The following is a 27,659-nucleotide window of genomic DNA, read 5'->3' as shown; positions in this document are numbered from 1 at the left end:
AGTGCTGGGGATTTTTGTGCTTGCCTGTTAGAAGCATGCAAAATCTATCTGCTGCTGCTGCTGAGGGCTAAAAAAAAAAAAACGGAATCATGCTACCAGCTAGCTCCTTGGCCCTGTCTTTTTGATTTCTTAACAGTGAGAGAATAAGTACAAAGGTGTCCTGCTGGTGAAATCTCAAGTTAGATGCCAGACGCAGACTAACTGTGTTAACAGACACTGCTGCCGAACATGGTGGCCCTTTTCATATCACTGTCGGCCTTGCTTTTCCCTTTAGATGTCTGGAGGCATCCAGGCGCTAGCAACATAGACGCACGCATTCAATTCTAGACAGAGGCATTTTTATGGGAGTATATAAATTCCCGCAAGTCTCAAAAGATCTCTTTTTGCCAGGTTAACTAACCCCTGATTATGATAATATGTGTTTGTTACCAATTAGTCACAGTATTTTCCTTACTAGGTGATGATATAAATAAAGTCTGCTTACAACCAACTGTAAGTAAACACACATTCTCGGTATGTATGATTACACAATAGGACATTTTGAATGGGAACATTATACAACTCGGTTTTTAAGCTCTAACAATGATATAGATTTATTTTTCAGCTTTACAAATCATTAAGGCCTGCAACAAACAGATTAAAGAAATACGTTTTTCTGCTGCAGAAATACTGCAGTGAGCAACATCAAAACTGCTGCTGAGTTCAATAACAGGAGTGACAATTTGTTTTTGCAAATCGCACTGTAAGTTACAGGGTTTCTGTACAAAAAACAGTGATTGTCCCAGACTAAAGCCTCCAAAACGAATTATTAATTCCTTCAAATATGAACACTTTTGGAACGACGAACAGATTATTTGTTTGATCAGTTTGCAAACCTCAATATAAACTTAGTGCACTTTCACACGTATGGTAAACACATTATAAAAGTTGGCAGTGAAAAGTTATAAAATATACAAGTGCTCGCTGGGTAATTATTTGTAGCACTGGTTCAAGTGAAAGTATTTTTTAATCAAAAAATGTTATTAGCACCTTAAGGCTGAATTTTAATATGCTATGCATTACTAGCAGAACAAAATGTGTAAAGGAGATCTGTAGCAGAAAGTGCTCTCATTTGATTTATGTCATTGTTCTGTTTTTACAGCTTACTGTTGACAGGCTGAGGTAATTCAACTACAATTTTTCCAAGGTTTTTCCCCATGTACATGCAATCTATGGCTCGGAATACTGACTCCAGGCCAAAAAACTTGCCCTCTGGAGAAGAGTCTCCGAAGTCCACTTCACAGACCAGTTCTCCGCTAGCGTACATCCTCAGCAAGGCCTTCATGGCCTCTTGGTACTGTGAAAAATAATGAAATATGAAAAAACCTTTAACGCTGGCAGATTTCTTCAGCAGGATAGCAGGCAAAGATCCTTTCGCAATAGGTGGTAGACCGCTAGAGGTCTGGTACCCAGAGAGAAAGCCTATAATTATCATGGTCCCTTTGGTTGCTAAACTCTTGACCGCCAAATCAAACATTTCCCCACCAATAGATTCATAGACCACGTCCACTCCTTCTGGATACAGCTTCTTCAGGACTTCAGGAAGGTTCTCTGATTTGTAATTGATAGGAAGGTCGCAGCCAATGGATTTCAGGAAACCGGCCTTCTCCTCAGATGAGCATGTCCCAATGACGTGGCATTTAGCCTGCTTTGCCAACTGAACAGCAAACTGGCCAGTTCCCCCTGCTGCGGCGGTCACCAAGACCTTCTTCCCTTCGGACAAGCCCCCGAGCTCCTTCAAACTGATGTAAGCCGTTGTACCACTTATGAGCAGGGGAAGGAAGTGAGGATTCATGGACGGCAAGGGGATGGCCTGTTTGGCATGAACAGCTATATATTCAGCAAAGGAACCAGGGCCAAGGAAAGCCACTGTTTGACCAACACTGTATTTTGCACTGGCACTCAGACCCAAGCCTACCACCTCACCTATACTCTCAAAACCTGTATCAAACGGAGGCTTCATTGTAGGGTCGTACCGTCCTGAAGAATAGTTTATGTCAGATGCATTGATACCAATATACCTAGAAAAAAATAAAACAGATTAAGTTCCTAGACTTTTTGTTACTTCAAGACTAAGACAATAGCGTGTGCGTTTTTTAAAGTTTATGTCAGATGCATTGATGCCAACATACCTATAAAAAGAAGGGAAAAAAACAGATTAAGTTGCTTGACTTTTTTGTTACTTTAAGACTAAAGACAATAGTGTGCGTATTTTTTCATTTTTTTTAAAAGTTTGCGCTCCTAAATTCCTAGCTGCACACATTTGAATAGGAGTACTACAATTGGGGGTGCGTCAGTCAATGAAGTAAAATAGACTTAAGTGTGGTATCAAAAAATCCTTTATTTCAAATTGCTTTTTCAAAATATCAGTAGTTACCAACGCTCAGTCGAAGCATTTTGTTCCCTCTAGGAGAACTTCGTCAGGGCTTATAAATTAATGGAAATAAATCAGGAAGCGTAGTGGCTCATTGACAAATCTCTCCAGTGTATTGGGCTGGACACCGTTGGAGGTCTCACAGGCCTGATGAAGTTCTCCTAGAGGAACGAAACGCGTTGGCTGAGCGTTGTTTACAACTGATCTTTTGAAAAAGCAATTTGAAATAAAGGATTTTTTGATACAACACTTAAGTATATTGGACTTAACTGCCTGGCGCAACCCCAATTGTAGAAATCTATCTGGATCTGGAGCACAGAGAAGTCACGCAACAGCTGGCGCTGGGGAGCATTGTGCAGGACCAGGATTTGTTGGAACTAGCGTGAGGTGAAGAGCTAGGAGTCCGCCATTGAGAATGTGGATTTATTTGAATAGGAGTATTTTACCCCCATTTTAAAAGTTAGGACCAAAACGGATTCAAAAGTGTGCAAAGCATGACTTGGTCTCATGCAATCCATCATTTTTCACGAGTAAACACCATAATATGATTTTTTTAATTATTTTTTTAATCGATCTTTCGTACAGGCAGGTGAAAGATACCCTCTTCTGTTATGGTGCACAGATACTGTCCGAGATGAATATATCAACACACCAGCAAGGCAGAGGACAGACCAGAACCCTCCACATTCACTAACTGATAGGGTTATTTATTTACAGGGTTCCCTCATTTTCTGGATACGTCAGCGGAGAGGACTAGAGGCGGGATGCCCTCATAATGGTGCAAGTGTTTGTGCCTTTGATTCCACAAAAAAACCTGGGTAAGTTCCAATATAGGTCAATTTCTGATTACAGTCTTGAGTGAGAGCGCCTGATTCCAAGTTAGGTTGTGTTGGGGGTAGAGGGGATTTACCACACCCAATAAATATTATTACACCAAAGTGACGTATTTACGGATGTGGTAAATACCTCAAATTCCAAATTTTCAACTTTATGATAAGGTGTTATATGCAGACTCGGTATTGAACTGCAGACTCGGTATTGAACAAACAAAATGCATCATGTTTCCCTTTATTCAAGGGATCCCCGTCTCCAATACAATCATCTATCCGTGGAAAACAGCAGGGTAGGTTAATTATCACATAACTCAGGATTCCAATGAAATGAATGTAATCACCAGTTTGTAATCATGGCAAAGAATGGGTAAATCAGCACAGTAACTCTTATCTAGAACCCCAAAAGCACTCATGCTAAAAACAAAATCCAAAACATACGCCTAACACCAAAATTCAATAATAATACAGCATGCATGCAATAAACCATTTCCCTAATAACACCTTTTGTATGCAGTATGATTCTTAAAGAAAGAAGAATTTTGCAAATAGTTGAAAAAAGCATTTTAGGTCCCATTTTTCTCCTGCTAGCAAGATGGAAAGTCTGTAATTCACTTGTTATTTACTTTTTCCTCTCAAACGTGAACGAAGACTGTGGAACTAAAATGTATGCAGATAAGGCAAGCTTTACCAGTTCTGCACTAATCACGCCCTGATAGAGACTAGAAGACACATGTAACCACAATATTGCTAGTGGGTGTTGGGACATGTACCCGGAGGGCAAAGAGATTGTGAATGTTTGATAGTATGTTTGCCTCTCTGAACGTATGTATTTGTATTTCATTTGTCTATTGGTTGAATACATGGTCAGAACCTTACAACTTCATATAGCCAAAGAGATTACCGTTTTTGGTAACGTTATGTTGGGTTAACTTACACTGTTCACAGAGGTAGCTTTATTAATTTGTGTTTATGAATATATAACATTTGCTAAGCTTGACTGTTTTCCTTTGGCACTAGTAGGCAAACAGATAGCTGAATCAAGTGAGTGCACTTAAATATTGCGTGCCTGGGTGCTTTTAATGCACAAAATGCAATAGTATTAACAATTTTCACAGTGAACCGTGAAATATATAGAATATTTCATGATCCACTGTATTGCATGGTTCCATCTGAAGTATCGGTATTGTCATATTAGACAGCTGGAATGTTGAGCGCTCCATTGAAGGCAATGAAGTGCTCCGGATTCTAATGGCTGGCAGAACATTCAAATGTATGTTCACAGCAACAGTTGTGAACAAAGGATGTTTCATGGAGCCGGAGGGGATTTCAGCCCCCTCGGGCTCCATGAGGCTTTTGGTTTACAAATTAGAACATTCTGCCCTTTAGAGGCGGAATGTTCTAATAGCCTTAGAGCCCTTCGTAGCGGGCTCTATCATTCATTAAAGGCCCACTCCCTTGTTAAAGGCCTTCGGCTCAGGCCTTTAATGCTGGAGCAGGCCTTTAGTGGCCGGTAGAGACTATAGTAATACCTGCAGAGCTTTGCAATTGTGAGGACTACTAGGGTTATGCAACATGGAGGACCAAATTATACAGTAATGTTATCTAAGTTTTGAGTCAAAGGGGCAAACTATGCAGCACATTCTCTGGCAGTATTATTTGTATCCATTTGAGCTACACACATTTTAGTTGAATCTGCAAATTGTGTATAAAATGTGGCATAGCCATAATTATGAAGTAAAACTGCAGCCGCAGAATTGTATAAATCCACTGGCCCACACGACTGCTACATCAAAAATGTATTCATGAAATCTTAAACCTTCCAACTCCCAAATGGTGACCATGGTTGCACTGTAAAGAAATATTTATAAGCTAATTACTCCAGAAAAACATGTTACATAAAAGACATAATGGACAACTTGAATAATGTGGTCCTATATTGCTGTTTTAAGGTTCTGATTACATTTACAAATGACGTGGACCTCTGTTTCTCGCCCCTGATGGCCATACAGGACCATACTTATAAGAATGCCACAGCAAAGATAGCAAATGTGGCCCAATAACTCATGCTATTTACAGAAACTACACTAATGAATGCGTAATTACACAATTATTAGTACAGGGCAAACCTCGAATTCCACGTTTGTATCACAGTGCTACAAAACAAACAAAAAAAACAGTGTTTAGAGCCTCACAGATTGCATGTTACAATGATTTACACAGGAAAACTGTTCTCCTAATACTCACAAGGCCTCTTCAATGTGACTCTACCTACCTGAATAAATGTAACCTTTTGCTTCCTACTTTTGGTTAAAAAAATGTTTTCAATAAATGCGAGTGAAAAATGACATGGTCTTAACCATATATGCAGATGCACAATAGTGTAATTCGCATATTATTTCCACTAATTGTAATTGAACCTGAATAAAAGCATTCTTATTTACATCCTCATATATGTATATTGCAAAATATGCCAGTGCTACCATTTTTTTTTTAATATGCAATGTTCAGGGAGAAAAGATCCAGAAAACGCGGTGACTGAAGGCTGGCAAGTGTGGGAAAAAACCAAGGTCTAGCATTACAGAAAACCCCACAAGAACTTCTTCCACACCTGATAAAATGTTTTTGAAGTTGCCTGAATGATCTTAAAAGTTGGGTGGACAGCAACCTGCTCTCTAAAATGTAGTTTATGGAGAGATCCCACCAAAAAGGACAGAACAAGGTGTGCATATTAGAAATTGAAGTTAGAACAGCGGGGTCAGTAGTAAATACAGAGGCCAAAATACAGAGAAAAGAAATATCGACAGGTAAGTGTAGATTTTCTGAACTTAACTCCATACACATATGTACCTACGTGGCATGTGTTTTAAGGTACGTAGATGCGGAGTTAGGAATAGTAAATATGTACTTCTCTATCTACACTTTGTCCCTCTATATTCTTGTAGCACAATATTCTTCATGTCGATAGTAAGTAGTGCAGTCACAGAACACCAGCACCACAGCCTTCTGGGGGGAAAGTACTGCCTTTAAACTATAAGATGATGTTTTGGGGATTCCTATTGATATTAGTATGCAGGTACGCCTGTGTCTTAACTCCACACCAGAAAAAAATCATTTACACTGGCTGTTTGGCATTAATCACATGACAGCCTCCCCCCCCCCCCTCTCCCCTCCCAAACTGCACCTTGCTCTTAATTAGGCAGCAGGGTTTGACTCTGCAACCTGGAGGTTACTGTCACCCCCACGTCAGCTGCCGTGTAGGTAGTCGAATGCGCATTTAGTTACTGCCTCGTTTTTTTTAATTTATTTTTTTACTTTAGGATTGAACGCGTCATGGACGGTTATCTTCCCCGAGTCCACTCTAGTATTTTGACATTTTGTCGGGTGACTTTGCAGATAAGTTCGACGCACTGAAAGAAACAGCCATAAACCTTTAATTTGTTTGCCACTTAACCGCAGAGGCGATGGTATGGAGGGAGAGGGGGGCAAGGAATCTAAAGTTTCGAGATGCGACTAACTTTCTTTTGCGTACTTTATTTCAGCTACTAGTGGTAAGATCTTCGTTTTCTATGTAAAATGCAGCGCGCTACATGGGAATGCTGATGTCGCCTAAATAGAATGGGAATTCCAACAGCTGGAGAACAAACAATGGGCGCACCTTGGATTTCCTCTATGCAGAAGTAAAGTCACAAGAGGGACACCGTGAAATCCCCTGCAAGGGGGCAGTGTGATGCCTGGCATTCTCATCAGGGCAGACGACTCACTGGGTACCCTCTCAGCCTGGCCAGCTTTCAGGCCGGTCCCGGTGTCAGGTTAACGGTTCAGTCAAAAACTCATGGGTTTGTCAGTCACCAAAGGTGCGCATCGACCGCAGAGAAGCATTCTTTCTGGGCTTTTATTGTATGCAACTGAAAAGATAACCCAGCCCAACTTCTGTGGGCCCACAAATTAATCATCCCATCCACTCACATGGCTATACGTTATGATAGTCCCTCCCACATCTCCCCAAACCACAGCACACCTCCGATGCGCACATTCACCTACAGGGCACAAAAGGCCTTCGAGCCCTAAAGGGCACAACTGATCAGTCCCGGCCCCTGGGGAGGCCCCGCCTTATTTTCAAGGAGCGCCACGACAGAAAGTCTTACTGCTGCCCCCGCGGACTCTCCCAGCCACTGGACACTGCACAATAAAACCAGCCGCATCGCTGCCCTAGCCGCACTCATCTTCACGTTAACGAGTGTTTATTCCACGTGCGCATTTCAATGGAGGCCTGACGCGTAAGCAAATAACAGGGCCACAAGCTGTTTTGAATGCCCACTTACTACTCGTAAATATATAGTTGAACTCAGCTATTACCCAACTGTTCTCGGCGAAAAGCCCATCGCCGGCGTGTTTAGGATTCCCATTTCTGGACAGCACTGGATGATGAAGTATACCCGTTGTTAAAATGTAAAATGTATTTTATTAGCAAACGGTAGCTTTAGTAGCGTTACTATCACATACGTTTGCCACTGCATCCAGTAAAGATTGTTTTCACGGATCTTCGATGGTGCACGTTTAAATACAAAGACGGGCTTTAATTAGTTAATAATAGCATTAATTAGTTAATAATATCATAACTAAATTTGACTATGTTTTTAAACAAACAAAAATGCCAGTGGTGCAATTTTGTATTTGCACTCTCCTGTACTAAAGGTTCAGGTCATAATTGCGCGGCGCGCTTGATCCGAAATTAGAGCCCGGACTTAATTGCAACTATCTTCCAATTAATAAAACAGCTAAACAAGATAAAAAAAAACAGCACCGAACATACCAGATTCTTAAATGATATTTTGAACGCATAAAACTACAGCGTCGGCCGTCAAAACAGATAGCACAAGGAGCAGAAGCCGGTGTGCAATTCAAGTCTTGCATATACTCTTTATTTAATGGGGAAAACGCTTGTATTCGCTTGAAAATGCCCCTTCTAGTTCTTTCTCGAATGGAATCGAGTATTTTGGAAACGAAATGTTTTAATTGGGGGCAGTTGCATTGCTGGAAAGCAGTTTACAATTGTTAAGGTTGATTTTGAATTACAATTGATGCGGTTGCATTTTGTGTCCAAGGGAATGCTGGCTAGAGGCTAATCACAAATAGACATTCTTATTTCGGCAAACAGCACCGCGCAACGCGACGTTCATATTATCTGTATTATTATATAATAAGATCTTAGAGAAGAAACCGTGTAAACATCGTTTTATGATCGTAATATGGCATCAGGGCAAATTCCTTGGCTTTTTTAAGGTTTCCACATAAACGGTTAAAAATCGAATTCCAAACAGCATCACACACAAAATAAGTTGCTTGTTTTTGTTACGCTATAACACCACCCCAAACTTTGCTTATAAACAATCAGGCGTATATTGCTCATGCAAATTAAATCCCGTAAGCACGCTTTCTCCAGAAATCAGCAAGCACTCAATATTGAAAAGTGCGAAATAATGCATTACTTTACACATCGTTTTATTTAAACGTGACAGAAATAACAGCCGGGGTTAATGTGTGAGAGCGAGCGTGGAGGGAGGCGCTGCTCCCTGGAGGGGTTAGAGAAAGGTTGCGGGTAAGGTGAAGGTTAGGTTTGTTTACTAAATACAAGGGCTGCGTTAGTTGTGTTCTCTGGGAGGTGTGTGGGGGCTGCAGGTGTTGTTACCGCCTCCCCCACCCCTTTAAATGTAATTCGCACCACTCCATACAGCATCCAGCTGGGCTACGGCGCTTCTACGCACACATTCTGGGGCGTGGACCCACACAGCGCCCCCATCTGGGCGGGGGCTCCGGCACATAGAGCAAAACACGAGAGAAACACCTTCGGGTAAAGTCCGCGCTATATAAAAACGCATAAATAAATAAAAGGGATGCAGGGGGCCCGAGAACCGCGTGTGCCCGCAGCTCCCTCCTTGTGCTGTGCTTGGAGAAGCCGACCCTTCTGACCGCCCATCCCGCGCCCCTTCCGGATATCTTAAGTGTAACTCAAGGCGGACTCCCCTGCATTGCCTTCGACTTGAAAACCCGCCCCGGATCCGGCGAGGAGGGTGAGCGGGCCCGGGCGCACAGGCGCTCACTCCTTTCATCCCCGCCTGCAGTTGGAAGGAAAAGAAAGGGTGCGCGCGTTTCTGAGGGGTGGGGTGAAACACAGTAAGATTTTAGATGTCCGTATTGCAGTGACAGACCCCACCCGGACGCTCATCCCGTGCACTGAATCCGACATTGCATCATCGTGCAGTGCCAGCAGCTCTGCTAGAATGAGGCAACCGAGCTCAAGTTCAACTCAATTCGCGCAACCTTCGAACACCGAGCAGTCCATCATTAAGGATTTGCACAACTTGCGCAAGTATAAGACTTTGTGGTTGAGTCTAATCAACATTTCGCGCACGGGCAGTGCTTAATGTTCTCTGAGTAGATTGTGAGCTACTAGTAGCTCACCTGTTTCCTGCAAGTCGCTTTTGTTTAGTTACATTATTATAAGTATTCCAAAATAAAAAAGGGCTTATTCCAGACAAAAATGAATGCATTTTCAGAACTCACAAGCTAATGTTTGGATATAAATTGTTGAATTTCCAAAACATATTTAAAACATGGTATGTGAATGAAAGGAATGAAAAATCATCTGCTATTGGGCAGACCTAATATTAATTTTATGAACTTTGTGCCAGAAGCCTTGTAACCATTGCTGTTATGTACCCTTGTAGAAGCATGCTACACCGACAAAGCATTTTTCACATTACTTTGGGCAACCGCACCTGATATACCGAAGTGGACACTACTGGTAATATTGCATCTGGCGGCCATTATCATAATCCTGGCTGAAGGGGTCACTATTACAACTCTCATAATATGAGGAACTCAGGTAGACTTTCACTGAACATGAATAGTCCTCATTGCAGAAAAGGTTGCCGACCCCTGCCCTAGCACGCTCAAAGATGGCTCATGCACATTTCCTACAGGTGGTCTCACATGGCGGGAATAAAACGGCAAACAACTTCACTTTCACCCAAGCTTTTTCCCATTGAACTTCGCACGTCACACAACCTTTACATCATAGCATGACAAACACAAAAGGGTGCATGCAGCCACACAAACAAGTGCTTACAGACTGACAGAACGCAAGGGGAAATGACCCAGAAGAGGGTTTATGTACTGACACATGTACAAAGCGCCACACTGGCACAGAAATACATACAAAGGCCAATATGCTTGCAAACACATGTACAGACTCAGACATATGATGGATGGATATACACAAGCTTTCATGCACTGGTGCATGCACAAAGGGGTCCTATACCCACACATGCAAGGGTTCATATACACAAGGGTTCTCACTCACAGACACAAACACACAGGCCCATAGGTTGGCATACAATGGCCTTCATTTCAACTGGCTGGTCAATAAAATCTGAATCCTCCGATTTAGAATTTATAAGTAGCAATAAAAATCACCTAATTACAAGTTTTCATCTGATAATAGGGAATAGCATGCAGATTTGTGTGCTTATTGCACCAAAAGCTACCTGTCTTGGTATGTACCAGGCATTTCCTTCCCCATGATAAATGACTAAATAAGTAATAAAGCTTATGCAGCCTGCTGTGTCATTTTGTAGGCGTGGCCACCTACAGAATTATAGGGCTGCTTTTTTCCCTCTAGATTTGACAATCTGAGTTGGAATGACAAAAAAATAAAAATGCGAGGAAGTGCCTTTTTGATGCATGGGGTAGCAGCACAGGGCAAGGGTGGGGAGGCAAAGTAGGGGGGTGTGGAGTAGAAGCAATGGATGGCAGAGATGGAGGGTATGCAGAACTGAACCAACACAAAGGGCAGGCGGAAACAACAAGGAGAGTGGGTGTGGTGAAGAGAACGGGTGAAAAGAGTAATGTGGGGTAGGCAGGGGAAGAGCAAACGGGTGAGACAGCAACAGGGGGAGTACAGAAAAGTAAGGGCCACATGGAGGGGGAAAAGGAGCACATGGGTGACTGAGAGCAACAGGGAGTGTAGAGGGAGAGAAGTACATGAGGGAGACAGCTGGAAAACACATGCACTTGTAATGATCAATAGACAAAAAAGTGCCTGAAAAGCAAGCATAGAAGTCAGCCAATCAAAAAACATGGTAAAGAGGCTATGCTCCCTGGGAAGGACAAACTCCGGATGGACAAGCTGGGACACAAATCAGAAGCAGGCAAATGAGTGATAGGGAAACCAAATAAAGGTGAACAATGGGGCAGGCTCCACGGCCCTGTATTTTCAATATTATTATTATTTATTTATTATTTAGAAGTTTTCTATAGCGCTAACAAGACCCGAAGGTAGCAGAGCGCTTTACAATAGTGGGAATGAAAAGAGAACAACATGACACAAATCCAATAAAGCGATCAGCGAGCGACAATTTGGAATGCGGAAAAGTTCAGACAGCAGGACTTCTTGGTAGCAGGATTCAATGTTACTGCATGGGTTCAGGGGACGCTTGCTGATCCAGGTTACCCGCAACCAAGGGAACGGATCAGGCACAAGGATTTGAGTTGGCTCTTGAATTCTGAATAGGACGGTATAGTTCTGATGTGCGGGGGAATGGCGTTCCATATTTTGGGATCATTTCCTGAGAACGAGCAGTCCGCAGTTCTCTTCTTTCTGGTTTTTGGTAGGATGAGCAGCAGGGAGTTGGAGCTTCTCAAGCTTCTGGCTTGGCCTGCTTTTTTGAGCTTGTTTGCCAAGTATTCCGGTTTGCCGGTGTGGAGGGCCTTGTGGGTGAGGCAGGCCGTTCTGAAGGTGCTCCGCATTTCCGCAGGGAGCCATTCGAGTTCTTTGAGTGCCGGGGAGATGTGGTCAGATTTTTTGCAGCCTGTGATCATTCTCGCTGCCGCATGAAGTGTTGTTTTTAGAGGGGCCAGGTGCGATTTGGGGATGCCTGTTAGGATTGAGTTCCCATAGTCCAGTCTTGATAGAACTAGAGATTGCGTGGCTAGTTTGAGGTCCTTGTTGGGAATGTAAGGTTTGATTTTGTTCAGAAGTCTGAGGTTGAGAAATGCGCTTTTCGCCGAGTTCTTAATGTGGTTTGTCAGGGTTAGTTTGGGGTCTAGGGTGAAGCCCAGGGATTTGACGGAGTCGGCTAGCATGAGGTTACCTTTGAGAGCATCGATCGATTTTAGCCACTCGGTGATTTGAGGGTTGTCTTCTTTGTTTGAGATGAGGAGTGTTTCTGTCTTGTCGGGGTTGAGTTTCAGGTGATTCTTTGTCAGCCAGTCTTGAACTTCATTTAGGACATCGTTAAGTCTGTGGATGTCTTTAAGAGAAGAGGTTTCCAGGTAAATCTGCGTGTCATCCGCGTAGAGGTGGAAGTGGATGTTGGCGTTCCTGAGTAACTTGGCGAGCGGTTCCATGTAGATGTTAAAGAGCTGAGGAGAGAGCACTGATCCTTGCGGAACACCCTTGTTGACCTGCTGGGTTTCGGAGGTGAAGTTCTTCATTTGTATTATTTGCGTACGGTTATGTAGGAAGGAGGAGAACCACATCGCCGAGGCCGGCTCTTTCTTGCAGGGTCATGATGAGGAGCTTGTGGTCCACCGTGTCGAACGCTGCGGAGAGATCAAGGAGTATGAGGAGGCAGCACTTGTCAGCGTCAAGAGAACCATGAATGTCGTCTATGATGATTCAAGAACAAAGAGAGAGGAGCACTCAAGTTTATATCAATTTAACCAAATAAACTAAGGGTGCAAACTGCAAGACTATGTTGGCTACATAGTATCAAAACAGTAATTGAAAATGCAAGCTGAGCCTACATGCAGTATGCACTGTTCCTAGGAGAAAATATTCTCTCAAAGTAAACATATAATAAACCGCTAATAAGTCAAAGGATATATAGCTGGATGTTACCAACATAAATTTTATTTTTCGCAGTGATTATTCAGTTGTAATCCTGCCTTCTTCAGTTCATCTTGTAAATCATACAATGTTATCTTTACATAAGTCTATATGATTGATAACAATAGCAAAATACAAAAGTATGTGTGACTTAATGAGCCACTAAAATTCAAGTTCATCCATATAAAGAAATGACATTAGATGTAGTTGCTAGTTGTCGCCCGATGCATTTCGGGAAGCCCTGTTCCCTTCTTCAGGGGCGAATACCTAAAACAAATATAATACAGAGAATTGTATGTGTGAAAAAAACTACAACTGCGCATAAATACACAATGTACACAGAGAGGAAAAAAGAAGAAATCGCTTTCAAACTTTGTCATTGGAAAAATATTCAATCATTGGAGCATATCCAATGTGTTAAGCAGAAACATCATAGTACATATCACGTAATCTGAATCCATAAAAACATTCATCTGATAGTGTAGTACTGTCCATCTACTGGTAGCGCAGAATACATAAGTGAAAGACACCGCTCATTATTCTAAAACAATGTCATGTAGAAACACATAAGTGTATGCGCGTGATCTGTAGATAAACTTAAATACAAACCAATTCCATAAAAAATAAGTATGTATGCTGCGGGCAAGCTAACACGGACTTAATGACCATCACTCATTTACTGCTGGGTCTAATCCACATGCGAGGAAATGGGTAAGTAATAGAACATACCAGATGGGGAATGGTGAGTAACACGCTCTCTGGGTCTTTCCCTGGTTTCTGTCACGTTAAAAAACTGTGAAAACATGAAGAAAATGAACGCCATGTGAGTTGACGGGGTTCCTTAAGACTGAGTAGTTTTTAAGGAAGATCTGCATATATTGAAACGAAAATGGAATTAGCTGAGTAGTTCTCAGCATGGGCCTAAAGACGGGCGCTAGGGAAGCATTAAATAAATGCAAGGAATTTGCTCTTCGAAATGACCTAACGGTGATAGTACATTCATATCCCCTACGATGGAAATAAACACTAAAAGTGAACAAATAGGCAAATAAATACCTTTAGATTAGAGTGACTCTAAGCAGATCCAGTAAATTATGCTTGTCACCGGACGGTTTTGAGGATGCGTGGTAAACTCTTCTAATTGTACAGAAGAAATCTACAAAGGAAATACAAGAACAGCGCTCGAGGCTTTTTTGCTACAATGTGGCTGCTAAGACTAAAGCGCTACTGCGGGTCTTACCGGCTCTGAGATAAACTCGGAATCATTCTCGTGCGTTGTGAAGTCGGCTCCTAAAACAATGCATAACAGGACAAGGCTTAGAGAAACGGTTTCCCGCTGTAGGGAGAAAGAAGAAAGCAAGCACTGCCCCAAGTCTTACCGGAAAGCTCTGAAACGCGACAACACGCGCAACGGTGGAATCCTAATGCGGAGATTAGCGGAGGGATACCTTTTTTTTAGAACAATGAGCGGTGTCTTTCACTTATGTATTCTGCGCTACCAGTAGATGGACAGTACTACACTATCAGATGAATGTTTTTATGGATTCAGATTACGTGATATGTACTATGATGTTTCTGCTTAACACATTGGATATGCTCCAATGATTGAATATTTTTCCAATGACAAAGTTTGAAAGCGATTTCTTCTTTTTTCCTCTCTGTGTACATTGTGTATTTATGCGCAGTTGTAGTTTTTTTCACACATACAATTCTCTGTATTATATTTGTTTTAGGTATTCGCCCCTGAAGAAGGGAACAGGGCTTCCCGAAATGCATCGGGCGACAACTAGCAACTACATCTAATGTCATTTCTTTATATGGATGAACTTGAATTTTAGTGGCTCATTAAGTCACACATACTTTTGTATTTTGCTATTGTTATCAATCATATAGACTTATGTAAAGATAACATTGTATGATTTACAAGATGAACTGAAGAAGGCAGGATTACAACTGAATAATCACTGCGAAAAATAAAATTTATGTTGGTAACATCCAGCTATATATCCTTTGACTTATTAGCGGTTTATTATATGTTTACTTTGAGAGAATATTTTCTCCTAGGAACAGTGCATACTGCATGTAGGCTCAGCTTGCATTTTCAATTACTGTTTTGATACTATGTAGCCAACATAGTCTTGCAGTTTGCACCCTTAGTTTATTTGGTTAAATTGATATAAACTTGAGTGCTCCTCTCTCTTTGTTCTTGAATTATCACTTTTGGCTCCTAAGAGGTAGCACCACTTCTAGTTTAATATTGCATTAATTGATACGAGAATGGCATCATTTGATAACATAACACGCATCACAGAGAACAGAGCTGAAACCTTGACATACTCTAATGAAGAGGCTACGGGTATCTATGCGCTCATTAAAGAAATCCAGCTAGTTGATACACAGGGAGGATCCACTATTCAAAGACTCAAACAACTAGAATACCTTACACGTAGACAACTGAATCAAAGACTCCATGCCTCAACTTTGGTACAATACCATCGAGCCAAAAGAATCCCTCGAGGCCTGAGGATAGCCTTACGACCCATGCTGTTTAGATTCCACTTAAACTCTAAGTTCATGGATAAATGGTTCGCTATTCTCAATAAATGCTCGCTTGATCTCATTTTGTTGATTATAGAAGAGCTGTCCAATACCATCAGGGATTTGGATGAAGAAATCTTTGATCTCAAAAAAGACTTGGAAACATGCATTGATCCACAAATTTGGAAAAACACTCTTGAAGACCTCAACAATAAGCTTGATAGATACAACAAAGAATTGCAAGAAGGCAAAATTAGGAAGTATCGACGAGATACGATAGATTACAAATTGAACGAGGTCTACACGTGGGCCGAAATTTATGCCAAAAAAAGATTTTCTAAACCCAGAGTCAATACATCTAGTGAAGAGAGTATCACCACAGATCAAGATATAGCCGCCACCAGACTACCGGTTTCTACTATCACCCCAGACACACGGAGTTTACCATCTACTCACAAATCAGTGAGAGTCACAACAGCACCCGGTCCTTCAACCACTACGATGTCTTTTTTATCCCAGGTTCCATTATTAGGACAGCCACCACCACCTGTGGTCAACTTACAGGAACAACTGACAGCAGATCCCGTAAACGACCCACCAGGCGAGGACAGGGGAAAAGTACTAAGAAGTGGGAAGAGTGTAGTTTGATCATTAATATTTCCTCGAAAAGTCTCACTAGACAACAACTTATGACTCTCAATAAAGGTATGAGTTTTGTACCCACCAATGACACCACGTTGTTAGACACCAAGGTAGCGTTATACAAATTGACACGCAAATTAAGACTTCGTCACTATTTCTCCAATGTCCTACAAGTATGCGAAGATGTCAACATGGACACCGATGAAAGTATTTTTCGTCCCAAAAGCATGTTTCAAGCCCCTGTGTCTCACAAGATTATCGATTTTTTCGAGGAAACTGTCAAACGTGACCTGATTAAGATCCGTTACAAATCCTCTGGTAAATCCAATTTCAATCAATATGAACATAGAATGATTCAGGGAATCTCACAAGATGAAACGCTCACCCTTAAACCAGCAGATAAGGGAGGTGCCCTGGTTGTAATGGACACTGACTACTATGAACGTAAAGTTGATGAACACGTTCATGACCCCCACACATACACGATCTTGGCGACTGACCCTACCAACAACCTACAAAGTATTTTGCAAACATACTTGCAGATAGCCATACAAGATGGCATCATCACCGATGCAGAGAAGTCTTTTCTTACCACCGCTAATCCTAAGAGACCGCGTCTCTACATGACGCCCAAGATTCATAAACATCCCACGGATCCCCCCTTCCGCCCCATTGTGGCTGGGTGTGGATCTATTTTTGATCCTATAGGTAAATATCTGGACTACTATCTCCAAAAATTTGTGCAAACATGGTGTACTTATACCAGAGATACCACACATTTTCTTAACAAAATTGAGACCATCCAAAGCATGTACAGTCGAAAGTGGACACTATGTACCATAGATGTTACCGCACTATACACGTCCATAAATCACCAGGAAGGTATGGATGCCACGGAATGGGCATTGCTCCAACTGGATCTCCCGAAGGACAAAAGCATATTCATCTTGAAATTACTGCATTTCTGTTTAAATAACAGTTATTTCAGATGGAAAGACAATTTCTATGGCCAACTTACAGGGACGAGCATGGGATTTTCTGGGGCTCCAGCCTATGCAAATATATTCATGTCCAAGTTTGAAGACGAATATATTTTGACTAATGAAGAATGGCAAATGGGTCTCGTCCAATATTGTCGATATATCGATGATATTTTTCTAATTTGGAGCAAAGACACCACTGAACTCCATAGACTCATCACTGAACTTAACACCAGGAATTTGAGAATACAATTCACTCACTCTATGAGTGAGATTGAGGTCAGTTACTTAGATGTACTGATTAAGAAAGATGATCAGTCGCGGAGGTTGCACACTGACATTTTTTCAAAACCCACAGACCGTAACAGTATTCTACTATTTTCCAGTTTCCATCCGAAGAGTCTTATCACCAACATGCCCTATTCGCACTTTTTGAGACTTAAAAGAATTTGTACTGATGACGATGTACTTAACGCACAAATCCCCAAGCATCGCAACAGGTTTGAGAGTAGAGGCTATCCCACAGAAGTGCTTGATCATACTATTGAAAGACTGTCAATGGTAGATAGACAAATACTACTTAATCCTCTTCCTAAAGTACAGAAGTCTGGAATTACATTTGTGTCTAAATTTTCTACTGCGTCCTATCAAATCAAGAGAATTATTCTTAGCAGATGGGAATTGCTACAAAACGAAAGTGACTTCAGGAATATTTTTGCCGACAAACCTATTTTTGCTTATACCCGAGGCAAGAATCTAATGGATAAGTTGAGAACTTGCAACACCAAAGTAGCTACACTACCTCACACAGGCACAATGCGTTGCCATAACTGTGTACATTGTAACAACATCATAACAGGCAACAGCATGACGCACCCGACCACAGGCAAAAAGATTGAGTTACGTCATTCTGGGGATTGCAACACCATGAACATTGTTTACTGCTTAAAATGCCCATGTGGCAAATTATATATAGGCAAAACTGCACGTAAATTCAAGACTAGGCTCACTGAGCACAAAAGCAATTTCAGATGTAAAAACAGAACTACCTCAGTAGCCACACATTGGATAGAGTTCAAACACAACATTTCTCAATTGAGAGCGCAAATTATTGAAGTAGTACCAAAACGAGAAGGACAAGACAACAACGCCAAACTACTGCAAAGGGAGGTATACTGGATCGAATACCTCACCACCTTGATACCCACAGGTCTCAATGATAGGGTTGATTACAGTTGTTTTCTATGAGTCCTAGTACCAGTTGAGCATGTCCAGCTCGTGTTGCACAAACATTGTCATTTTGAATTCCCACATTCATCGCACAGAATATACTGTCCCTTGCTAGGTTCATGCATAGTTTGCTTGCTTTAGTTATGAGCACCATATTTTAGGTGTTAATTAAGTTGTTTTATGTTTGCATTATTGTAGCCCTTCAGGTGTTTTGGTAACTCGACATGGCATAGTTGCCACATTATTATGCATTCTTCACGTTATATGTTTATTATCTATTTTTGTAGCAAGTTTCACTGTTGATATAAACCAGTCATCATTCGCCACACATATAGAATGTAACTACGCATGTAGAGGGTTATTTCACAGCACTACAGTCAGGCCAACATACATCGGTATCTTAAGATTTGATCTCTCTTTTTGGTGATTAATTACGCAGTTGTTCCTAGATAGAGGTTAATTATTTCATATTATTTCATGTTTCATAGCATTGTTTAGTGCCATTAATTATTTTATGCTGCATAACGTTGGTCAGTTGGTGTAAACCGACATTTTATAATGTGTTTTTGTCTTGTGCCTATACTTTTATTTCCTCATTTCAGTCATTTATCCACTCAACATGTGTTGCTTCTCTTTTACATGTCCCGTTCTATTTAGTCTTAGGATAACTCCACGTTAGTTTTAGCACTACATTTCCCTACAGTCCTGTCAGTTTCACACGTGGTTATCACAGGAACTATTTTAGATCCTGTATGGTATCCCTCCGCTAATCTCCGCATTAGGATTCCACCGTTGCGCGTGTTGTCGCGTTTCAGAGCTTTCCGGTAAGACTTGGGGCAGTGCTTGCTTTCTTCTTTCTCCCTACAGCGGGAAACCGTTTCTCTAAGCCTTGTCCTGTTATGCATTGTTTTAGGAGCCGACTTCACAACGCACGAGAATGATTCCGAGTTTATCTCAGAGCCGGTAAGACCCGCAGTAGCGCTTTAGTCTTAGCAGCCACATTGTAGCAAAAAAGCCTCGAGCGCTGTTCTTGTATTTCCTTTGTAGATTTCTTCTGTACAATTAGAAGAGTTTACCACGCATCCTCAAAACCGTCCGGTGACAAGCATAATTTACTGGATCTGCTTAGAGTCACTCTAATCTAAAGGTATTTATTTGCCTATTTGTTCACTTTTAGTGTTTATTTCCATCGTAGGGGATATGAATGTACTATCACCGTTAGGTCATTTCGAAGAGCAAATTCCTTGCATTTATTTAATGCTTCCCTAGCGCCCGTCTTTAGGCCCATGCTGAGAACTACTCAGCTAATTCCATTTTCGTTTCAATATATGCAGATCTTCCTTAAAAACTACTCAGTCTTAAGGAACCCCGTCAACTCACATGGCGTTCATTTTCTTCATGTTTTCACAGTTTTTTAACGTGACAGAAACCAGGGAAAGACCCAGAGAGCGTGTTACTCACCATTCCCCATCTGGTATGTTCTATTACTTACCCATTTCCTCGCATGTGGATTAGACCCAGCAGTAAATGAGTGATGGTCATTAAGTCCGTGTTAGCTTGCCCGCAGCATACATACTTATTTTTTATGGAATTGGTTTGTATTTAAGTTTATCTACAGATCACGCGCATACACTTATGTGTTTCTACATGACATTGTTTTAGAATAATGAGCGGTGTCTTTCACTTATGTATTCTGCGCTACCAGTAGATGGACAGTACTACACTATCAGATGAATGTTTTTATGGATTCAGATTACGTGATATGTACTATGATGTTTCTGCTTAACACATTGGATATGCTCCAATGATTGAATATTTTTCCAATGACAAAGTTTGAAAGCGATTTCTTCTTTTTTCCTCTCTGTGTACATTGTGTATTTATGCGCAGTTGTAGTTTTTTTCACACATACAATTCTCTGTATTATATTTGTTTTAGGTATTCGCCCCTGAAGAAGGGAACAGGGCTTCCCGAAATGCATCGGGCGACAACTAGCAACTACATCTAATGTCATTTCTTTATATGGATGAACTTGAATTTTAGTGGCTCATTAAGTCACACATACTTTTGTATTTTGCTATTGTTATCAATCATATAGACTTATGTAAAGATAACATTGTATGATTTACAAGATGAACTGAAGAAGGCAGGATTACAACTGAATAATCACTGCGAAAAATAAAATTTATGTTGGTAACATCCAGCTATATATCCTTTGACTTATTAGCGGTTTATTATATGTTTACTTTGAGAGAATATTTTCTCCTAGGAACAGTGCATACTGCATGTAGGCTCAGCTTGCATTTTCAATTACTGTCGTCTATGATGTTCAGCATCGCGGTTTCTGTGCTACGGCCTTGTCTAAAGCCGGATTGGAGGGGGTCCAGGAGGTTGATGTGGTCCAGATGTTGCGTCAGTTGCAGGAGTACGCAGCGTTCAAGTGTTTTTGAAAGCAAAGGGAGGTTGGATATCGGTCTAAAATTGTTCAAGTCACTTGAGTCAAGACCGGGTTTTTTCAGCAGAGGAGTGACTTGCCCCATTTTTAGACAATCGGGGACCACTCCGCTTTGTAAGGAGCTGTTTAGGATTCTTCCACAGATGGGCGCTAGGGTAAGCTTCATTTTTTTGATTAAAAGAGGGGGGAAAAGGGTCTGAGACGTGTGCTGATGGTTTGGAGGTCGAGATCAGCGAGATTATCTCAGTTTCCTGGACGGGGCGAAAGCTTAGCCAGGGGGAAGGAAAGGAGTTGGTTGGGATTGCCAATGGGAAGGCCGGGTTGCTCTTCTGGAGGTGCGGGTTGTTGATGTCTAGAGACAGTTCGATTTTTAAGACCTTATCGTTGAAGAAGTTGGCGAAGTTATCACAGAGTTCTTTGGATGCCTGCAGGGATGAGGGCCGGGGTTTGGATGTTTGTTGTCTGATTATGTAGTAGAGCTCTTTGGGTCTGTTTTTGGATTTGACCAGTGCCTCACGGAAGAAGCTGGATTTTTTGTTTTTGATATGGTTGTTGTACTTCCTGCGGGCAGATTTTAGTTGGAGGCTGAGAATGGCGGTAGGGTTGTTTCTCCACTTTCTTTCTTTGGCTCTCAAGTTTCTTCTTTCTGCGTTGAGGTCCGCTGTGAACCAGGTTCTAGATGGAGTGGCTCGGCTTCTTTTGAGCTTTAGAGGAGCTAGATTGTCGAGTATGGAGACTAACCCCGCGTTGTAGTGGTCGACGAGATCATTGGTCGAGAGGTGCAGTGTGTTATTTGGAAGAAGTGAACTTAGCTGACCTTCCAGGATATCTTGGGGTACTTGGGAGAGGTTTCTTGACCATTTGGGGGGGTCTTGCGGAGGTTTAAGCGAGATGATGGGGTGATTGATATGAAATAGGATCATGTGGTGATCTGACCAGTCAACGGGTAGTATGTGGTTGACCGTGATAGAATTCTTTTGGGCAATGATGGCATCCAGTGTGGCTCCTTAGTAATGAGTCTCCTCGGTACAGTGTTGGGTGAGGTTGTTATCATCAAGGAGGCTAGATAGCGATCTGATTAGAGGGTTATGGGTCTCATTCCATCGGAGGTTCAGATCACCAAGAATTAGGATTTTGGAATCGCCAAGTGCGTCTTGAGCAATCAGGTTTGATAGTTCCCCAAACTCATTATTTCTGCCCGGGGGGTGATAGAGTAGGTGGCACAGTAGAGAGTCGTTGTCTTTTGTCTTGATGACGGTGGATAGACATTCAAACGAGTTGTACTCGAAGGAGGAGGTTTCTGTGATGCTCCAGCTATCCTTGGGGATGATAGCGACCCCACCTCCTCGTTGTTTGATCCTGTCTTTGGAGATGAGGGAGAAACCGGGTGGAACCAGCATATCTAGGCAGGGGGGGGGATGACTCACCAGAAACCAAAGGCCATAGACTCAACACACACACACTGTCTGCATGCACACAGAGAGAGCATGTGCTGTAACAAGCACTCATGTTGGCAGAGACTAATGGTCAAATATGGCCACACAGTGAACCACAAATAGGGAGCACACACACTGCCATACATACGAGGTGCTATATGGTGAGACAGAGATATGAAGTGGCCACACACTGCCGCACATCAATGGTCAATGACTGTAAATGAACCAATGCAATGAGCCATACTATCACTTGCAACCAACAGGTGGTGCACTTACTCATGACCATGTACAGATACAAAGACGCACATATAAAAACTAGACCATATAATGGGAAACAAAATTAGATCCACACAAAATGATGGATGCGTACAGACACATACAGCATTATCCACTGGTACACACAAGGAGACAAACTGACACACATAGGTCTATGGAGCAGCGCATACATACAGAAGCACAGGGTTAACTACTAGTACCAAACTGCAGAAACCTGGAAGAGGTCAAGTAGATTCACACAGGTAGGCAGGCGCACACACACACACACACACACACATACCAAGCTATACAATGACACACAAGAGCAGAGCATGCACAAAGATTATTGCGGACTAAAGACACCCTAGAAATTAAGGACTGAAAACAGTTACAAACGTGTTCCATACATTGAAAAACACTAGTCTGTATGCTGATACACACAAAGGCCCATGCGCTGGTGCACAATGCTCTGACAAACACAGTCAATGGGTAAGACAATGACATACTCACAGGGTAAAACAATAACAGCGCCAAATGGCTGTGCACGCAAACAGATATGGAAACAGAAAATGGGCACTATGTAGAGGGGCCATGCAGTGAGGCACATGACACACCTAAAGGGCCAGTTAAACTGGGAATCTTACAGGGCTGTATCCAACAAACACAATGAACCATACACTGTAATGAGCTATACACAAACACACCGACAGCCAAGAGCACAAACAGGACTATTCAGAGTCACACTGTATCGTGCAGACAACACAACAAAGCATATTTTGCCATATACAAGGCTCCGTGCATTCCCACACACAATATATACACATGATTATACTTTAAATTGACATGAGTGGCCTACAAAGAGACACACCTGGAAGCACAGTGAGAATCAGGTGTCAGTGCGCTTACACACCCACAAGACGCATCCATAGGTACACAATACCTCATACACAAAGGATCTGTATGGTGACAGACACTCATGTTCACAATGGTCTGTACTTACACCCATAGCCATACGCAGACACATGCTTGCATGCCCACACACACAAGGAGATATACATTGACATCCAAACACTCAGGGCTGTATGCTGATACACACAGCACAAGAGGGGAAATAATGACAAACAAGTGTTCCACACAGTCAAACACACAAAAGAAGCATGCACATACAGGAACTCATGTTGAAACAGACACACAGAAGATGGGAAACGGGTACATGGGAGTACACTGTCATGTTCCTATACTGACACACATGGATCTGTAAATCTGACAAATGCACAATATACATGAACAATGGAGCCTACACTCACACACATTCAAGCATGTGGAGTTACACACTGGCACAGTAGCCCAGGGGCCTTACCAACACAGCCATACAAAGTGCCAAACACAAGCCCCAACGATGATGTACACCCTCAGGGTGGCCCAGCTACACACACAGGCACACACATATGGATACAAACAGACAACGAGCCAGAAACTGGCACACACAGCGCTAAAAATATGCACGAACGAATCCCTAGAATGATACACACATAAAATACTGTACAATGATCTTCAGATAGAGCGAAATAAAGACCCCTTAATTTAACACTCTCAGAATACACACTGCCAAACACATAGGTGTGAACCACAAACACAGGGAGCCCTACACTAAATCATAAAGGGCACTGGTGTATATATATTTATATATACACACACACACACATACACACACACATTTGGCTTTAGATTAGCATGACATAAGGACGTATACACTGAACATGCAAGAGGCATTAGGCAACAGTTGAGCCCACTGACATTGGTTGCCAACTAGTAGACAAGCGCCCATCAACAGTGCCAAACACATTCACGAAAATACGCCATCCACTGACACACACAGGGCTATACAGTTATGCACACCTATATGTTGATTTCTATACTGTCAGACACCACACACGGGTTTGTCCACTGGCAAACATACATACAAGGGTCAATAATCTGATAGTGGTGAATGGAAAGTGATCCACACAAGGGGCCGTATACAAATGTGTCAGCGTGGCCGCACACATGCAAACAAAACAACCTGTACACGGATACACAAGGCCATATGCTGACACTCACCAGAGAAGCTGCAAAACTGTTACAGGCACAGTTAGTGTACACTGACACACACTGATGGGGAAATCATACATGAACACAAATTGTTAGGCTGTACAGTAAAACACACACGATTAGAGTCAAGACACAAACATACAAAGGGTCATGCACCGACAAATGCAGGTGTGATACACCGACACATGTACAATAGATCATACCCTTACTTACTGGGGGTGGGGGGAGGGAGGAAGCCATACAGTGACCAAACAAGACCTGACAGAGAGGGGATTGCAAAGAAACACTTTAATAAGGGTCCTAATGACACGAGTGTCACATTCAGAAACACATTAATGAGTTGGCGCAGATTTACACACGTATAAAGTATACACAGGCCACTGTTTTTAGACGCTGGCACAACTGCAAACACACAGTTAAGAATTAAAAGCAAACACACACAAGTTAACATTTAAAAGTTCTCCGATTGTCCCATGCGTTATGGTTAGCAGTCGTTAACCTATTGCTTGCTGTGTTTTATTTTATTTGCATTCTGGTAATCGTCGTCCTGAATGTGAAGTGGGTAAAGCAGTAACTATTTCTAGTCACAGCTGACAAGAAGTCACCTGTGAACCCACATACCCTCTCTCTCACACACAGGAGTACAGGGAGTACAGGAATACAAGGAGCATTACAATTTTTATCACAGGTCCTTGCTAAACCTGAAGCCCCTTTGTTTGGAGGGGACACGGTTGCTTCTCTGCGTGAAACACGGGCAATCACATTTCACCTCAAGGAGCAGTTTGCGTGTTTTCCTGACAGCCGTCAACAACGAGTGGATTGGGGGCGGGGATGAAACAAGAAGTCGCGTTAGTTCTGGCACCAGACACTAAGAACAGTTAAAAAATAAATGAGCAGGCGCCAGATGGCGGCTGGCACTACTTATTTTATTGGGTGTTTGAGAGAGGAACCGCCAGAGACCCGGAGAAGAACGCCGTGTGGGTCTAGGATAGTGCTCCCAATTACGTGAATGTTTTGGAAATGCACACAGAGAAAGACAAATGTTCCTTTCTAAGTGAGGTGAATGTACAAGATAACTTTAAAGATGCGGAGTAGAAGGGGCGTGAGGTGAAACGTCACAGGGGGCATAAAAACGTATTTAATGCCCGGTTTATTAACCGTGTTTTGGTATGAAGATGATAAAGATGTGTGTGCGGTAGGTTCTACAGTACATGACGTGTATGGGGTCAGGAACTTTTAGGGTGAGTAAAAGACGGCATCTGCATGTACGAGGCAATGGCTCAAGTGGGCGGGATCTAATGGGAACGACGTTTTCCAATATTTTTTTCAATTTTCACAGTGGCAGTTCCCATACGTTTGTTAATAAAAATGACCGTTCCGCACTGTTAATGCTTACCTTCAGCATTGCACAATGCACCCCGAGTACAGTTCCCATGTTTAACGCACTTCAACTTGGGCGGAGGTACACATGGCCTTACATACGCACATACGGGTGGGAGGGGGCGTGAACGCCTGGTGTGTGCGAATGCTTGCACGTGTGAGAGCTGCAAACAGTGCGCGCGCAAGGGGCCACTAGAACAACTGGGGGGCGGTGTCAATGACTCACCGGATTCTGACAAGCAGCTCCGCGTCCCCAGGGACGGGCACGGGGGCGTCCGTCAGCAGGGTGGCCGCCTGGCGGAAGTCGGGGCTCAGCTTGGTGACCTGCAGCTTCTTCATGACGCTGGGGATAGACGAGCCCTGGAAGTCCATGAAGTGACGAGAGTAGGACAAGTCCACGATGGGCCGAGCCCGGTACCAATCCCGCCGCGCGCCGGCCAGGCCTAGCAGCGCCCGCTGCCTCCCCGCCATGCAGTACATGTCGCCTCAGCCGGGAGCCCGCACAGCACCAGCCAGCGCTCCTCCGAGCGGATACAGGAAGGAAAACACGGCAGCGTGTGCGTGCTTATGTAAATCCTCCTGCCGCGTGCCGCCTCCCCCAACTTTACAGGAGAGGAGGTTAGCCAAGAACAGATTCCCTACAGCCAGTAAACAAGCTACCAAGTTCAGGTCAGGCTGGGTGCCAGCCGTGCAACACCAGCCTCCCCCGTGCAAACAAACCCCGCCAGGCCCGCGGTGCCCTGCCCTTCCTGACTTCTGTCCCGGATCTGCTTCTAATGCAGACCCCTGAACTCAGACCCACTACAGAACCAAGGCACAGCTCATAAAAGCACGCAGAGCCGCACACTCCCAGCACGCGGACCCGGAAGCAGCCATGTGCACTGCAGTCTATGCACGTTGAGCAAGTGTCAGGGCTGCTGCATTGCAGTCCGTGCACGCGGAGCCATCACATTCAGAGCCCAAAGCAACACCTGCTACACTTCACTGCTTTCACACGCACGCCCAACAAATAGCCCCAGTGCTCACGGGCAGCTAACATTGCTCCACCACGGCAGTCCCACTGCACTACACGTACACAGCCGCGCTGCATGTAAACATCTCCAACGCACGCGCAAATATCCTGGAAAGACTAGACAGGAGAGCTAAACTGTGTCCACTTCCTGCAGGGATTGGGAACCATGCGAAATTTGCGCATACGTCATCATCTTCCAGACCGGGTTTCCTACACTATATAGGGTGTTTTTATACAGGCCCCCCTACACCTACTCTGACAGGTTTATTTATTTATATATTCTGCGCGCGGGTGTTTCCCTTCCTCGCTGAGGCGCCTAACCCCTTTGAGGCCGGGAGCCGTTTAGTAAGGAGGCTTGCAATTGCTGCTGTCTGGCGCCTCCATTTCCCGTGCGAAATGTTCACTTCCCCCTTCAAGCAAGGTGATACAAATCAATCCAGAGCCGCTGGTGGCTGCAGGAGTGGAGAGCAGATGTACTGCACGTGGGGAGCTGCTTCTATTTTATTT

At 43.0% G+C, this 27,659-nt stretch overlaps 1 protein-coding gene across 1 annotated transcript; it reads right to left on the bottom strand.

Annotated features, from left to right (window-relative positions):
• Window positions 1-566: 566 nt before the first annotated feature.
• On the bottom strand, window positions 567-27,308 carry PTGR3 (prostaglandin reductase 3). The gene is made up of 2 exons (XM_086965236.1): window positions 26,367-27,308; window positions 567-2,060 (listed from the first exon to the last, which is right to left on the bottom strand). The coding sequence occupies exons 1-2, from the start codon at window positions 26,618-26,620 to the stop codon at window positions 1,136-1,138; spliced, it is 1,179 nt and encodes a 392-aa protein (XP_086821362.1). The 5' UTR covers window positions 26,621-27,308; the 3' UTR covers window positions 567-1,135.
• Window positions 27,309-27,659: the final 351 nt, after the last annotated feature.

Source organism: Lissotriton vulgaris, chromosome 4_1, assembly GCF_964263255.1.
Source record: "Lissotriton vulgaris chromosome 4_1, aLisVul1.2, whole genome shotgun sequence".
NCBI lineage: Eukaryota > Metazoa > Chordata > Amphibia > Caudata > Salamandridae > Lissotriton > Lissotriton vulgaris.
Note: the sequence above shows the minus strand (reverse complement) of the source record. Positions and strands in the feature narration are given on the sequence as shown.